Source organism: Panthera tigris, chromosome B4 (assembly GCF_018350195.1).
Source record: "Panthera tigris isolate Pti1 chromosome B4, P.tigris_Pti1_mat1.1, whole genome shotgun sequence".
NCBI classification, from domain to species: Eukaryota; Metazoa; Chordata; class Mammalia; order Carnivora; family Felidae; genus Panthera; species Panthera tigris.
In genome coordinates, this window is record NC_056666.1 from 94,020,751 (window position 1) to 94,037,868 (window position 17,118).

Below are 17,118 nucleotides of genomic sequence, written 5' to 3' on the forward strand. Positions count from 1 at the left end.
TGTAATTTTTAGTTTAAATATGATCTAAGCTGCTGAAACGTAAGTGTAGAAAGAATTGTTTTAATGAAAAGTAAGGTGGATGCTTTGGAAAGACTTTTTACTTTTTAGTGCTTTAAAAATTACTAAAGGATTAGGTTTAGGTAAGCCTAAAGGTTTAGGAAGCTTTTGGTTCAACTACCTAAACAGGAAAGAAAATTAACTTTTTCTCCTCTTTGGAGGAATGGCAGTTTTTGTATTGGTTAATGCAGCAGCTATGTGATTAACACCTGGGCCAATTTCTTTCCATCTTACTGTTCGCTATTGTTAGAATGCCTTCTTCTCCTTGAGCTAACTCTAATCATGTTTACAAGATGGCTACAATAAGTAGTTTTAGAGGTGGTATTCTGACATGGCAACATCCAGGAGGAAAAGGACACTCCCCCCCCCCCCCCTTCTTAACATCCTACCCTTCTTGTCCCTGTGGCCAGAATTGGTTCATAACATCTTCCATAAATCATTTACTGAGACATGGGTAGCCTTGTTATATTGGCTTAGACTAATCAACATTTTCCCCTACTACAAATGGGAAAGGTTGGACATTTAAACAAGTATGGCTGTCACAAGGGAGAAGGACTGTTAGGGAGTCAACCAGGAGTGCTATAGTGAGACAATTACTAAGAAACTAGAAAATATTATAAAAATTCAGAAAGATTCTGTTACTTAAGAACCTCTAAGATCTTGTTCAACTTTACACCAGATTAAAACTGGAAATCTTAAGACGTGTTATAGATGTAGTTTATACAAAAAGATCATATGACAATATAATTAGTAATCCTCAACTTAAAAGGCCTAGTCCTGCATCAGAATATTAAGGGGAATAAATATACATTATATTTGAAAAGTATGTAATTTTTTGGATGATATTTGTAGCAACTAACTTAAAATTCATCTCTGGTTACTGGTCTTGTGATGCTTTTACTGTAGTTCTTTTAAGGAAAAATGTCTTCATAAAATTAAACTTACTAAAGGATTTAGTATATTTTTGTGGTTGATTTATTGGGTAAAGTATCTATTATGTGACACTATTTTAGGTACTAAATAGTAAGCAGAATAGACAGGGTTCTTCTGTTTAAGGCGCTTACTTACATTCTAAAGTGTGGAGACAAACAAATGAGAACAAAATTCAGATAGTGAATGCTCAGAGGTCTCTCTGAAGAAAGACAGTTAAGCAGAGATGTGAGTGTCAAGAAACTGGCATGTGAAGATTTAGGGGGAAGATCACTGAAAAGGGGCAACAAAAGTTAAGGCCCTAAGATGAGAACTGACTCGGTGTGTTGAGAATCACAAAGAAAGTCTGTATGGCTAGAATTTAGGCAAATGGTAAGATATACCCTCACCTCTTTTTTTTACCTATCATTATGATCACTGTTTTCCCTGTACCCTTAATCTCCTTTCTTTTCTTATGCTTCATTGTACTCCCTAGCTTTGGTTAAATTAACCTCTACCAACCACTCTTCGTGCACTCTCTGCAGCTGCATGTGGCTGGAGAAGAGCACAGCGAGGGACACCCATGTCAGGTGGGCCCTTAGTGCTACTTGGTGGTTCTGCTCGGCAGTATTACCTCTGATCTCTTCACTCTCCCACTTTCTTAGAAGACTATTTCATACCTTTTTCTCCTTCATCAAGCGTGTAATACTTCTTTCTATATCCTCACGTTGAGTTGATGACCTTTCTTATTTTACTAAGAAAATGGAAAAATGGAAAACAAAAGCCACCAGATGAGAAATTCCATGCTTAGTGAGAGGTTTACCACAGACCTGAATCTGTACCCGTTTACTATCTTCACTCTGATGATATTGATGATAGGACTTTTGCCTATCTAAGGTCAGTATCTCTTACAGATTCCATCCATACCATACCTGTCATTCTAGTCATTAGTCTAGTAGGACTACTCCCTCTATCTTGTGTTGTAAGTTTTCCTATGTTGCAAAAGGCTTCTCTTGCCTCCACGTTTTCCTTCAGCTAGTTCCCACTCCCCTCATCACTTTTATGGCATAACTCCTTGAAAAAGATATCTGTATTTTGTTTCCAGTTTTTCTATTCTTTCTGAACCTGATCCAGTCAGTGCTTTTATTTCCACCATTCTACCAGAATTATTCTTGTCGTGATTACCCAGTGACTTTCATGCAGTTAAATCCAAAGATTAATTTCCATCTTATTTTATTTTTATCAAACAGAGTTTGAAACAATTCTCTGTGCTCTTCCTTGAACCACTTTTCCCCTGTAAACTTCTAGCATATTTATACATACTCCTTGGTTTTCATCTCCCTCACTGCTGCTTCTCCATTTCCTTTGCTTGTTGCATCTCATCTGACTGCTGGATGTCAAAATGCAGTGATACCTAGACCAAATTGGCTGTTAGATGGTTCTTAGAGGAAATAATCGAGGGAGACCAATTAGGCAAGATACAATTGTGGCTTGAACTATAGTGGTGGTAATAGAGATGTAGAAAGTGGATTTCTGAGGGCGCTTGGGTAGCTCAGTTGATTAAGCGTCTGACTTCTGCTCAGGTCATGATCTCCTGGTTTGTGAGTTCTAGCCTCATGGCAGGCTCTGTGCTGACAGCTCAGAGCCTGGAGCCTGCTTCGGATTCTGTGTCTCCCGCTCTCTGCCCCTCCCCCCTTTTCTCTTCTCTCTCTCTCTCTCTCTCTCTCTCTCTCTCTCAAAAATAAATAAACATTTTTAAAAATTAAAAAAAAAAAAGGATTTCTGGAGGAATTTTGAAGTCCCCTTCATAAAGAATTGTGTAAAGGTAAGCTACATTGGATGTATTCATTTCTATGACTGAGACAGACACAAAGACCTTAGTTGACAAAAATAATCTGCCAGTCTTAAAACAATTTAGCTGTTTGTCTTTTGGTTCAGGGCCTGTTTTTTCTCTGCTTAGGTTCTGAAGTTGTATCTGAAATGGTATTGCGGGTACTTCCTGATCAGAGTCTTCCTGAACTTTGAATCTCCAGTTGAGTAATGTCTGTTACTTCCGCGCCCCCCCCCCCATTGCTAATTTCTTTATTGTAGCAGAAGACTGAGACTTTTGAATGGAAGTATTATTTAACAGCTAGAATTTCTTGGAATGGTTTCATGGAAAAAAATAGTTTTTCACGAAAATATACATGAGAAGTAGTAAAGCATAGTGGCTAAGACTTGGATTCAAGTCAAGTGGACATGAGCTCAAATTTTGGCCTTGCTACTTCAAGCTAACTTACTCCTAGCTCTTGACCTTGTGTAATTTCCTTATTCTCAGTTGTTTTCTCATCTGGACGAAAGCGATAGTAATATTTACCTTATTGAATTATTTGTGGGATTGAAGGAAATTGCACAAGTAAGGTATTTAGTGCACAGTACCTAATACTTGGCAAATTATAGATAATATTACATTTCTAGGAAGGAATGTTAAGATTGTGGACATATTTTTAAAACCTAAGTACAGAAGTACCTGTGTGGTTCAAGCCCCACATAGGGCTTGCTGTTAGGGCAGAGCCCACTTTCAGATCCTTTGTCCCTCTTTGCCCCTCCCCTGCTTACACTTTCCCCAAAACAAAACAAAAGAGACAACAAAAGCGCAGGTTTTCCCTGCTGTCTGAAGTAGAGCATTCCTATGGAACCTTACCTAAGCCACAATGACACAAAGTGAAGAAACAATTGCCTTTTCCTAAAAATAAAAATCCTCTTTGGATTTCTTTCAGTTAGGAAAACAGATACTAATGTAGGTGTTTTGTAAAAGTGAAGTGGTGTAATGCAAACTTTGAGATATCGGGGAAGCCTGTACTGACTGTATAAGAGGAACTTTATTAAAAATTTCTTCTAACAAGGTTTATTGTAATGTTTGCATCTACTTTTTTGTATTACCCACTTCTGAACTTAATAATCCATGTATTTCAACCAAAGAAATCTTGTGCTTGTAAAACATTTTAAGAAGTAATGTTTAAGACCTAACATTAGTTTTCAGAGGTAGGAATAAGACCTGGCAAGGAAAGGGCACGTGGGCATGCAAAAGAAACGAATAATGCTCTTACATTACCTTCAGTTTATAGTGTTTGTTTTTACTCAGTACTTAGGCTGAAATGAAAACTTTTGATTTTCACTTTCCTGTACAGTCTTAGCCCCAAAAGTCTTATTAACCTTGGCTGCACATTAGAATCATCTGGAGCACTTTAAAAAGCACCTAATGAGGGGGTTCCATGCCTGCCCAGTTAATGAAAGTAGGGGCAAGGGAGGGGACATCAGTGTTTTTTAAAAAATCCCTAGATGATTCTGTTTGCATCCTGTGATAAAAAACTATAAATCCTTTAGCCTATCTCTGTCCTCTCTAAATATGCCCGCTTCTTTTTCTGATGGTGTCCTAGACAGTCTTGTACCAGGGCTCTGCCTAGTACCTCTGGCCATTCCCTTGTCCATCATACAAAAAATAGTGTAACATTTAACTCTTTCATATGAAGACAAAACTTTGAGGGGTTCGGAAAATGTTCATTTAGTTAGTGTTCACCCACGATAACCCACTTTTATGTTATCTTCTTTAAAGGGCAGCTGTAATTATTTTCTGCCTTTTTTTTTTTTAACTTAAGCTGTATTTAATACTGTTATGAAAATTGGAAAAATAATTAATTTTGAGAGTTAAAAATATATATATAATTGACTTGTTAGATTTATGTCAAAAGCAACTTTTTAATTACTTTTTGTAAGAAGCCACATAATTTCCCTTTATCACTTGATTATCATTTTTTCAGAGATAATTTTGGTAAGCCTAATCAGTTATGACAGTGGGTATGGACTAGTCAGTTTTTGTTATCACCTTATCACTAGTATCAACAGCTTGTATAAATTATTATGAGAAAAAAACATTGCCTATAAAAATTTTTATATTTTTTCATATTTCTGGTTCACGTGTGGTATTTTTTAATTGCTGATATGAAATAACAATGTTTAATGACCTTACAGCCATTCTGCAAGGAGAGTAACAAGGGAGTTGTTACATATTTTAAGGAGTTTTAATTAGAGATTATAATTTTAGCAAGTTCTTTTGTTAAATTAATAGAACTGTCCATTCCACAGTAGATTATGAGGCTAATATGACTTGGTCTTATTTAAAAAACATTCTTTGGGGCGCCTGGGTGGCGCAGTCGGTTAAGCGTCCGACTTCAGCCAGGTCGCGATCTCGCGGTCCGTGAGTTCGAGCCCCGCGTCGGGCTCTGGGCTGATGGCTCGGAGCCTGGAGCCTGTTTCCGATTCTGTGTCTCCCTCTCTCTCTGCCCCTCCCCCGTTCATGCTCTGTCTCTCTCTGTCCCAAAAATAAATAAAAAACGTTGAAAAAAAAATTTTTAAAAACATTCTTTTAAAATGTTTGTTTATTTTCGAGAGAGAGCAAGCGAGCTGAGGAGGGGCAGAGAGGAGGAAGACACAGAATCCAAATGAGCTGTCAGCACAGAGCCTGACACAGGGCTTGAACTTGTGAATCCAAGATCTTGACCTAACCGGAGTTGGGCGCTTAACTGACTGAGCCATCGAGGCGCCCTGATTTGGTCTTGTTTTAGAGGGACTACTTTGGCAATAGCTACTTCAGTCCTTGGAAGCCTTTGTGGATTTTTAGCTAAAGGTTCTAAAACATTTATCAATTTTAATACTTTCTTTAGCTCTTAATTAACATAAAATTAGTAAGTACTAAAAATTTGGCCTTTGACACATTTTGTTGATCAATTAATTCAAACAACACAGTTACTTAAATGAAGTTTATGTATCATAAATCTGGTTTATAAATTTACTTGATCCTAGTCATGAGCTAGATTGCATTGATCTTGTATGAAGAAATTGAATCACGTGGAGGCTAACAACTTGTATAAACATATGTAAGTTTTCAGGTAGCAGGAAGCTTAGAACGCCCTTGATTGTCCTGAGTTGGGATTTTAATTTCATTTAAGCCTAAAATAACAGATTTTAATTCCCAAGCCTGTGGTTCAGAAATTATTGAACTTCTGTCATTTAATAAATTCATTGGGGCTGTCTTTATTGTATTTCATTTTATTTGGGACTTTTAAGACTTGGTAGTAGGATATTTCTGTGTTGAGATGCTGGATGTTTTAGACAGTTGTACTGGTTTTCTACTCTTAGTAAGTTCTATGTATGTGGTCCCCAGAATCCTCTTTGGCATATATGTGAGAGAACTACACAGGTATATTAGAAGTAGTGCATCAGGAAGGCTACCACTACAGAAAATAGAAGATACACCAAATTAAGTTACAAAATATGAAATGATGACAACCATAGAATATATTGATTTAAAGAGAATATGTCAATTTATTTTTATTTGTGTTCCTTTGTAAATATGGGCAGCTTTTCACTTTACATGGTAATTCTAGACCCATGAAGCATGGAATATTAAAACATTCAGAAACACTATTTTAATTAATGTGGCAATTTTCCCACATTCCATTTGTTATGAAACTGAAACTCCTCTGAGTTTTACTTACATCTGTTTCATCTGCTCACGTTTCTTGTATGTACAAGTCATCAACTCAGACATTTTGAAACATTTATCCATGTAATTGAACCAAAAATTGTTCAGCAAATAGGTTCTGGGGCGCCTGGGTGACTCAGTTGGCTAAGCATCTGACTTTGGTTCAGGTCACGATCTCACAGTTTGTGGGTTTGAGCCCTGCGTTGGGCTCTGTGCTGACAGCTCAGAGCCTGGAGTCTGCTTCAGAGTCTGTCTTCCTCTCTCTTCCCCTTCCCCTCTCATGCTCTGTCTCTCTCTTTTTCTCTCTCTCTCAAAAAAAAAAAAATAATAATAAAAATAAATAAATAAATAAATAAAAATAAAGAAAATAAGTTCATAACGTTTTGTAACTACAATCTACCTATTTACAAGAAGTTGCTTGACATAGTTCTGGAATTTAAGTAACCTTGAGATTTTAAAGATAATGGCTAAGTGCACTTACTTCAGCTTTTATTAAGCTCCAGTGAAATTGGTCCTATCTGGTAGTCTGTTCTAATACTCAACCTGGAATGTAATGTCCTCCTTTTTCTTTCTTTCTCTTTTTCTTTCTTTTTTTCTTTCTTTCTTTATTTCTTTCCTTCTTTCTTTCTTTCTCTTTCCTTCCTTTTCTTTCTTTCTTTCTTTCTTTCTATTTATTTTATTTATTTATTATCAAATTGGTTTCCATACAACACCCAGTGCTCCTCCCAACAGGTGCCCTCCTTGTAATGTCGTCTTTAAAAAAAAAAAAAAAAGAGTAAAGCTTATCCAACTGGTTCAACTGTCTTAACTTGGCTAAATTCACATTGTAGCTTAGAAGTTGAGTTGGTAATGACTGCCAAATTACAGATGTTTTAGATACAATTCCCAAACTCCTTAGGAAGCTGAAGCCAGAGAGAAATTGATTAAGCTAGTACTAGAATTCAGATTTTCTGGTTCTTGGTCCATTCAGGATATATATTTTTATATGATGATGTCACATCCAAAATTTAATAGCACTCAGAATAAAGCTAATAACTATTTTCACTCTCCAATAAAGTATTTTCTAGAGATTTTTCTCTAGATTCCTGACATTTGAGTGTTACCAGTCTGTTAAAAAGAGATAAACTTATTTAGCTTAATTGCAAATTAAGAGATATTAGAGATAAACTTATTTAACTTAATTATAAATATTAAATAAAATTTTGAGCCTTTTAGAAATTAGCTTTGTTTACCGTGTTGAAAAAATCTTTTAAATACCCTTATATCGAGCTTATCTTTCAAAGTATAATTTTGACATACCTGTTAATCACTTGACATTTTATCAACTTTTAATTTATTTTCAATTGACATATACCAGTGAAATGATCTGTTCTGTAAAAATCTGAATGATTAATATTTAAAGTGTTTTATAATAAAGAACAAATTGATATCAATAGAAGATGGCTCTGACTCTAATCCAGTACTACATAGTTTCTCATAGGGAGAAACCTGGCTCTTGCCAACCATCATCTATTTTACTTATTGTTTATCTCCACTATACATACATAGCAGTTTCAGAATTATTAACCCGTAGCTCTGTGATGAATCATTTTGCCAACTAGAATACATTATTTATGTAGAGTTTTTCTCCCTTCTTACAGTTAGCAGTTAAAACATCATTTTCCAAAGTTACTTAGGTCAGCACATTTCCCATACTCCTTTCAGCGTGGCTGGATCATACATTTAAAATACTATTAGTCTTTTTCCAGGTCTGTATTTCTAACCGCTTGGTTGATTTTTAAAATTTGCATACATTACTGTTCACTCTCTATGTTGTGAAGTTCTGTGGATTTTAACACATGCATAATAGCATCATGTATCCACCACTCCAGTGCTATATGGAATAGTTCCATCTCTCTAAAAGTTTCCATGTGTCCCCCTTTGTAGTCAGTCACTTATTCCACCCCTTTCCAGGCCCCTGGAAAGCACTCATTTATTTTCTTTCCCTGTAGTTTTGTCTTTCTAGAATGTCATATGACTAGAAACATGTAATATATAGCCTTTTTGATCTATATTCTTTTCTTTGTGTTGCATGGAATAATAGCTTGATCTTTTTTTATTGTTGAGTGGAATCCTATATAGATGTACCATTTTGTTCATCCCTTCATCTGTTTGAAAGGACGTCTTCATTGGTATAAACATTCGTGAACAGGTTTTCAAATGAACATGTTTTTAGTTTGCTTTGGTAAATACCCAGGGGCACAGTTGCTGGGTTGTATGGTTAAGTGTATGTTTAACTTTATGAGAAACTGAACTCTTCCAAAGTGGCTGTATTTATCTTCATTTTTGAAAGGTATTTTTGCTGGATTTGGAACTCTCAATTGATGGGTTTTTTTCCTTCTGTAGTTTAAAAATGTTGAACCTGCTTTGCACTGTTTCTTAATGAGAAGTCGACTGTCATTCCTGGTTTTTTTCCCCCTCTGTTTCAATTTATATATACTTTCCCTCTTCCGTCTCCTTTAAGATTCTGTTTTGCTGTTTTTCATCAACTTGATTTTAAAATCATCATGAGGTTTTTGTTGTTGTTATCTTTGGTGGTTGAGTTATTGACTCTGTGAGTATAGTTTTCATAAAATTTAGGAAAAATTTGACCATTTTCTTTCCTTCTCGCTCTTTCACTCTTTCTGGGACACTAACTACATTAAAATTAGCTGTTTGATATTGCCCAGTAGTTCACTGTCTCACTTGGTACGGTCTCACAGTTCTTTTTTTTCTCGTCTGTTTTCTCACTGTTTAATTTTTTATTTTTTTAATTGCCAGCTGTGTCTTCAATTCACTAAACTTTTCTTTGAAGTTTAGAAAAGACTGCTGTTAATCTTATCCAATGCATGTTTAATTACAGATGTTGAATTTTTAGTTCTGGAAGATCAGTTTGAGTCTTTTATTTTATTTTGAGAGAGTGCATGTGTGCATGAGCCTGGGCGGGGGGGTGGGTGGAGGGAGAGAAAGGGAAGGGAAGGGAAGGGGGAAGAAAGAAAGAAAGAAAGAAAGAAAGAAAGAAAGAAAGAAAGAAAGAAAGAAAGAAAGAAAGAAAGAGAGAGAGAGAAAGAAAGGAGGGAGGGAGGGAGGGAGGGAGGAAGGAAGGAAGGAAGGAAGGAAGGAAGGAAGGAAGGAAGGAAGGAAGGAAGGAAATGAATGAATATCAGGTATGCTGCATGCCCAGCATGGAGCCCAGTGAGTGGCTGGATCCCATATGTGCTTAACGGACTGAGCCACCCAGGTGCCCCCAGTTTGAGCCTTTTAAAAAAGCTTTTTAACTTTCAACTAATTATAAACTTGTAAGAAGATGCAAAAATAGTACAGAGAAGTCCCATATACACATCACCTATCTTCCTCCAATGACGTCATCTTAACATAACTACAGCACATTATCGAAACCAGAAATTGGCACAAGCTCTCACTTTTTTTTGGTATGTGTTTATCATTCTGTGATGTTTTATCAAACATGTAGAATCATATAACCACCACCACAAGCAAGATACAGAACTTTTCTGTCACCATAAATTCCTCTGTGTTGCCAACTTAACCTCCTTATCTAATGATTGTATCACCTGGATCATTGCTGGATCCTTCTATGTTCTATTTTACTTTGTTTGGGGTGTATTTCCTGCATCTTTGCATGACTGGTAATTTTCAATTAGATGCCAGATATTTAATTTTATATTATTTAATACTGGAGTGTGTTGTATTATTTTAAATATTGTTGGGTTTTGTTTTGGGTTTCAGTTATGGCAGAAATAGCTTCATCCTTTTGAGGCTTGGTTTTAACTTTGTTAGTGCTGGTCCATAACATCCTTAGTCTAAGGCTTCTTTGGTTTCATTGTTTAGGCATTCATTACCTTCTGAACTCTATTCAATACCGCGCTGTGTTAAAGCCATCCTACTGTAGTTGATGGGAACATAAGTTCTGGGGATTGGTTTGATTACTTTTCAGAGGCTTTTTCTCTAGAATAAGTAGTTTTTTACATGTGTGCACAGATAATTACTCAGCTAAACCCTGAGGGTGATCTGTCTTCAGATCTTTGAAGCTCTTTTTCTCTGCAGCTTCCTTCTTTTCATTTGTCCTACAAATTGTAGCTGGCTTGGTGTCTCCCCTAACTTTGGATTCTTTTCGTTTCCCTTAGCTCACTGAGACCGTTAGGTTTTGATTGGGTTCCGCCTCCCCCTCCCATGTTTTAGCCTCATACCTCTAGAGGCTGCAGTAGGGCTTTACTTCATTTGTTCTTTTTTCTTGATGATCTCTGTCCTGAGATGAAAATCATTGTTTTATATATTTTACCTAACTTTCTAGTTATTTAAGGTAGGAGAGTAAGTATAGTCTCTGTGTTCCCATCTTGGAAGGCATTCTGCCTTGTAGAAAATTTCATGGTAGTTTTATAAATATTTGTCTTTTCTGACTTTTTGAATGTTTAGGACTTTGTAGGAAAACCAGTGTATAAACTTTTTATATATATAGGCAGCTAGAATGCATGTTTTCTCATACTTTCTCCTTTTCACATACTCTGTCTTACATATATACTTACATCCTTTTTCATCTATTATGCACTTTTCATTCCCAGTGAGTATCGACACAATCTATTAGTGAACATTTTTGCTTAATATAAGATAATGGTGACAAATGTTTGCTTTTTCATGGTTACCCAGAAGAAAATAGAGTGCCTTCCTTCCTTTTTCCCTTTGTTTGTCAAAAGGAGATGATGATTCTTAGTTATTGATCAATATAGAATATTGATTCATACATTGCTTAGAGCAAATAGTGGCTGTTGACTGAAACCCTAAGACATGAAATATTTGAAGTTATCCCAAGAGGGAGAAACAAAAGAAATGAACAGAAACAAGTTTTCCCTTTGTGCTAAAATCCATAGTATTCCAAAGTTAATATTTGTCTTTTAACTGGTAAGTTTACAGATTAAATAATAACTTTTATCTTTAATTAAGGTTTATTTAGCATATAAAGTTCTCATCATAGTTTTTTTACATAGTTAGGTTATGTTAACGTACATTACATTACTTTGAAAATTGCCTTGCCTGATTTTAGATTGCTAACATCTTTTGATGAAACTAGTATAATGTGATGGTAATGTATGGGCTTTAATGTAAACATAGCTAATTTAATAAGGAAAAATAAAATTTGCCCTGTAAGAAAAAACTGAAATTTTACATTATTATCCATTGAATTCAGAGTTGCCATGAGTAGATTAATAGTTTTGGCAAGTGTTGTTTTAAATTATTATTTTTATAAAACACTAACATTAGGTGCTCCTGGGTGGCTCAGTTGGTTGAGCATTCAGCTTCATCTCAGGTCATGATCTCACAGTTAGTGGGTTTGAGCCCTGCAGCTGGCTCTCTGCTGTCAGCACAGAGCCGGCTTCAGATCCTCTGTCTCCCCCTCTCTCTGCCCCTCCCTCACTCATGCCTGCTCTCCCTCTGTCAAAAATAAATAAATATTAAAGAACACATTAAAACAGGATTAGGTTTTTTTTGGTGGGGGGTAAAAATACATAATAAATAGTTTTGCTCCCATTTTGTAACAATCATGAACATTTAAATTGGAGCTGAATGTGTGTCACTTAACTATTCTTGAACATCAGTTCACTTGATAATTTTATTTTATGATTAACCTAATTCTTGCTAGATGATAAAGATTACATTTATGGCAGTAAATATACCTACAGTTTAAAAAATCTTTCTCATTTGTTATGTTTGAGAGACATACTTAATATCACTGGTACATATAAATTGGTAATGGCAATTAACATTTTTGGCCTAGAGTCAGGCATCTTAAAGTATTTCAGCCAAACATACAGTGTAAGGTGGTCCACATTAAGTAAAAGTATAGCACCCACTAGCTTTGTATTTGTGATTAGACATAAAACCAAAGATGGAATGTAGGTTTTCATTATGTGAATTCTTTTATGTAATAATACTAATTTTTAGTGATTTATTTTCCTTGAAAATGTTTTCTGTCCTTATTAGATTGCTTTTTGGAGGTAATCCATAGGGGTGTGTTTGTGTGTGTTGATTGGTTTTAATAAAATTGATTCATGCTTACTATGAATTTAAATTAAAGGTTTTTATTATCCTCTCCCAAAGCAAATTTCGTGTGATGTTAAATAATTGTTCTAAATTTGAACTTTTAGTGGTTAGCAACTATTATATATTAATTCAGTAGGATATGTACCATTTCCCTAGGGTAAACATTTTACTGAAACAGGTGAGAGACATTTGTCTCGAAAAGATAATGTTTACAGCTTCTTTGTAGATACCACTTTTGAGTTTTTGATCTTTTAATTTTCAGTTTACAGTTTACATTTTTGAGTTTACATCTCTAGGGACTCTCACCTCTGCTTCAATGACTTTTTTTTTTTTTTTTTTTTGGTACCTGAGGTGCTTAGTGCCTCATCATTTTGGATTTATTTATCTCTGTCCAAGTTAAGAAATAAGCTCTATTATTTCTCTGCTTTAATGTAAAAAAATAAATAAATAGAGCATTATGAAATTAGAGTATTGAAGGACAAAGGCATCCAGAAAGTTGGCATATGTTGCTACTCTTCCTTGGAGTAAATTTTAAATAGAATATTGAGTTAAGTTTGCATCTATTAATCATCCTGAGAATATATGATATATTCCAGTCTTACGGCATAGAAATAAACCTCATAAACTGAATTAATAACAGTTCTGATAAACAAACCTTAGGAGGAGAATGATTTGAAATTACACAACTGAATCTGAATTAATTGGGTATTTCTGAGACTAATAGAGTATTTAAAAGAAAAAATATATCAGTTGAGGGCTGAAATTTTTTTGTCCACTGTTTTATTGACCATAAGTGTCCTTTGTGTGTGAGGTCTGGTGTACAGTTTTAATTGGAGAGAGTATAAGAGTTTTTTATATTTAATAATTTTTTAAAGTATCTACCAGTCTAGCCCTCCCTAGATGGTTAAGAGAAAGATGCATTATGATATTAAAATAGTACTTTTTGTTTCTGTTTTATGTGTATCATATTGGATATTTTTGCTGCTGTTCATATGTTTACATGTTAGTAATTTTGACGGCTTTTGGATAATTCCACTCTAGAGGGAGAACTGGTGGGCGGTCCTTCCTGTGACACGACCCTTGAGTGACAGTTCTATTTGATTGCCTCCAGTACTGTGAGGAAAGGACACGACTCTATGGTGAGGACTGATGGACATACATTATCTGAGAAAAGAAACTACCAGGTAAGATCAGTTTTTTTTTCCCCCTTTTTGTCTTTTGATCATATTGCTACATTGAACTGTTTAATATGTTATATTTAATTGAAACCAGCAAATTGGATATACTCCAATATGAAAACTTTGGCTTATAATTTAAAATGCATGTGTTGGCTTTGACAGCTGAAATAGTTGGGAACATTTAAATCATGCTTATGGTAAATGTATATTTTGTTAGTGTCAACGTAATTCTTTATGTATGTGTCAAAACTTAGATTATCTGGTACACAATTTATGACTCCATGGCTGGGTTCAGAGCTAGTATTCCGTAAAACAAAGTGCTGAGTGTGTGTGTGTGTGTGTGTGTGTGTGTGTGTGTGTGTACATATATATATGTACACATACGTACATATTATTATTCCTGGAGGAATAAACCTGAATTCTTAGGCTATATTCAGGGTTAATAGAGCATCACAGATGTGTAGACAAAATTGGTTAGAATATAAAAGAAATAGAAATGCAACATCCCAGGGTGCTCAGAGACCCAAATTCTATTGGATTTCTCATTAGCTTGCTATCCTTATAATGTTAGATTCTTGTTTTGTCATTTATTTTTTTTAATTTTTTTTTTTAACGTTTATTTATTATTGAGATACAGAGAGACACAGAGCGTGAGCAGGGGAGGGAGACATAGAATCTGAAGCTTGAGGGAGCAGGAGAGGGTGTGGGGAGACATAGAATCCGAAGCAGGCTCCAGGCTCTGAGCTGTCAGCACAGAGCCCGATGCGGGGCTCAAACTCACAAACCGCGAGATCATGATCTGAGCCGAAGTCGGTCGCTTAACCAACTGAGCCACTCAGGCTCCCCTTGTTTTGTCATTTATTAAGCTGGTTAATAGTATCCATTCCCTACATGTAGCATGTAAAGATGCTAAAAGGTGGTTGAAGTGTAATATTCCTCTTTCTGAGGTTTTAAAGGAAGGTGAATTTTAAAGATAGTGGTATGAAATAGTGATTAAAAAATTTTTTTTGAATTTCATTTTTCAAAGAAACTCTCCTTTTTTAATAATAACATTACCAAATTATGCAGTAATTCAGAGTACAGAATAGTTCAAAGCTCAGGTAAGGATAAGCTGTAGGCTTTCTGCATGGGTACATACATGTTCAGCTTCCCTCACACCCTGCCACCTACCAGTTTTGTTCCCTCTAGGCTGTTGAAGGCAACTCAGTGTTATAGCAGCAGCTTTGATTCTAACCATTTCTCTGCTAATCATTTATTTTAGCTCAGTTAATCTTTTCTTCCCTCAAAGTGGAAAGGTAAATAGTGGAAAAAATTGTGAATGGGTCTTCGTGGTGTTTATAGCAAAGGTCCTTTGATTACAGGATTTAGATTTACTTGTTTTAGGTTCTCATTTGGGCACTGTGCCTAATAAAAATAGTGTCCAGTTGTTCTTCCTGTCACTTGCTGTCTGAAGTTTCTTGCCAGATCTTTATGATTTTAATAAGCCGTAGTTGTGGCTCTGCAGACACAGTTCTCCCTGTAACCTTTTCTATCTATTTAGGGTTCTTACAGACTTGACCAACATGGCCTTTGCTCATTTTCCTACTTGCTCTAGCTCCTCCGGCCTCACAACCACTTCCAAGTACCTTGACTCATAAGAGTTTAAGTGGTCACACTGCTTGGGCTGTTGCATCTTTTGATAGGTTCTGCTAAATGATTTTAAGAGTATTGTGATTCTAGGCTATGTGGCTTTTTGGTGCTCATAATCAGGTTGGTAAAGTGTAAGTATAGAACTTTTGTATGGTTATACAGTATGGTAATTTACTTCATGGAATCATTTTAATATAGAATTCCAAAATTTTCATTAAGAAAGGAACAAAATGACATTGTATTTTACACATGAAGAGATTTTCTAATTCCTGCTCACTCTACTCTAAAAATACTATATTGTTCCAGTTACATTATTTACCAATAATCCAGGTTCTTTAGCTTCTTTGAAAAAATTCTTGGTTAGAGTTTTTCTGTCTGAAAATATTTCTCCTTTTTTATTGTTACTTAGTAACACTTAATACATGTTGAAATATTGTTGGAAACAATTGTTTAAATCTCCATTGCATAATTATTTTATTTTTGAAGACTCTTGGAAAGGACATATATAGAAATATAATTTCCCTTTCTGATGTGATGATGAGTATATTAAAAGCACATGGGAAATTCAAAATAATATCAAATAAATCACTTGTATTTGTATGGGTAGCACTAAAAGTTCATATATGCTGACACGAAATGATTTGGATTTTTTTAAAAATTCCATTTTTTTTTTTTTTAATTTTTTTTTTCAACGTTTTTTATTTATTTTTGGGACAGAGAGAGACAGAGCATGAACGGGGGAGGGGCAGAGAGAGAGGGAGACACAGAATCGGAAACAGGCTCCAGGCTCCGAGCCATCAGCCCAGAGCCTGACGCGGGGCTCGAACTCACGGACCGCGAGATCGTGACCTGGCTGAAGTCGGACGCTTAACCGACTGCGCCACCCAGGCGCCCCTTAAAAATTCCATTTTGAGGAATTTTGTTTTTTTCATGGATAAAATAGGATTTCTTTGTACCAGTGTTTGCACTCAGTTCATCTTTCGTGGGGTTTTGTTTTTGAAGGGCACTTGATGATTTATAGTGATATTTAGGCATCCTGATAATAGTAGGCTAATATTCCAGAGTTTAATAAGAAAGATCTCTAATTCTCATTTCCTTGTAGACCTGATAAAAAGCCTTAGGAATTTAGCTTAAGAAAATGTATTCCTTCACCTTTGTGCTAAAAACTAATGACTTTCAAATGGGTGTTGGTTGAAGTACTGATTTTTATACTGGTATTTACTTTGTTTCATTTCTTTCTATAAATTTAAACCCAGTTAAGTTTTTGGAGTTTGAATCAAGTAGTTGAATTTTATTTGCTTAGACTACTATATTATTAGTTCATGTGAGAATTTAATTATTTAAATGGTTCATAGTTCATTCAGTTTTGAAAGGATTGCCAAGCTTTTTTCAGGAAAATATAATCCCCCAGTTTTGCCAGTATTTACTTATCTTCCTTTAATTTCTACTAATTTATTTCAATGATAAGTATGTACAAATCCAACCATGCTAATTACTAATTTAACTCATCACTGGCTTTCCATCTCATATGTAATAAAACCAAACTCTTAAACTTTATACAGTATTTCCATATTCTGACCCCAATCTGCATTTATTTACCCTTCCAATGTCTCTCCTCTGACTTCCTAGTATGAATTTTTTTCAGTTAGGAATACAAAACTGATTTTAATCTCCCTACCATACGCTTTTACACTTAAGCCTTTACTTGTTTTAGTTCCTCTTCATGTAATGCCTCACCTTTGTTTC

General features: G+C 35.2%; 1 protein-coding gene across 5 annotated transcripts in view; it reads left to right on the forward strand.

The window, feature by feature from the left end:
• CNOT2 (CCR4-NOT transcription complex subunit 2) overlaps positions 1–17,118 on the forward strand; it is a 130,269-nt gene that overhangs the window by 37,787 nt on the left and 75,364 nt on the right. For 3 of the 5 annotated variants that reach the window (XM_042992745.1, XM_042992750.1, XM_042992748.1), the window contains one exon: positions 13,677–13,749. In XM_042992745.1, coding sequence (XP_042848679.1) covers positions 13,677–13,749 — 73 coding nt within the window. Of the gene's footprint in view, positions 1–13,606; positions 13,750–17,118 lie in introns of all 5 variants that reach the window. The other 2 variants (XM_042992746.1, XM_042992747.1) reach the window with 1 other exon arrangement.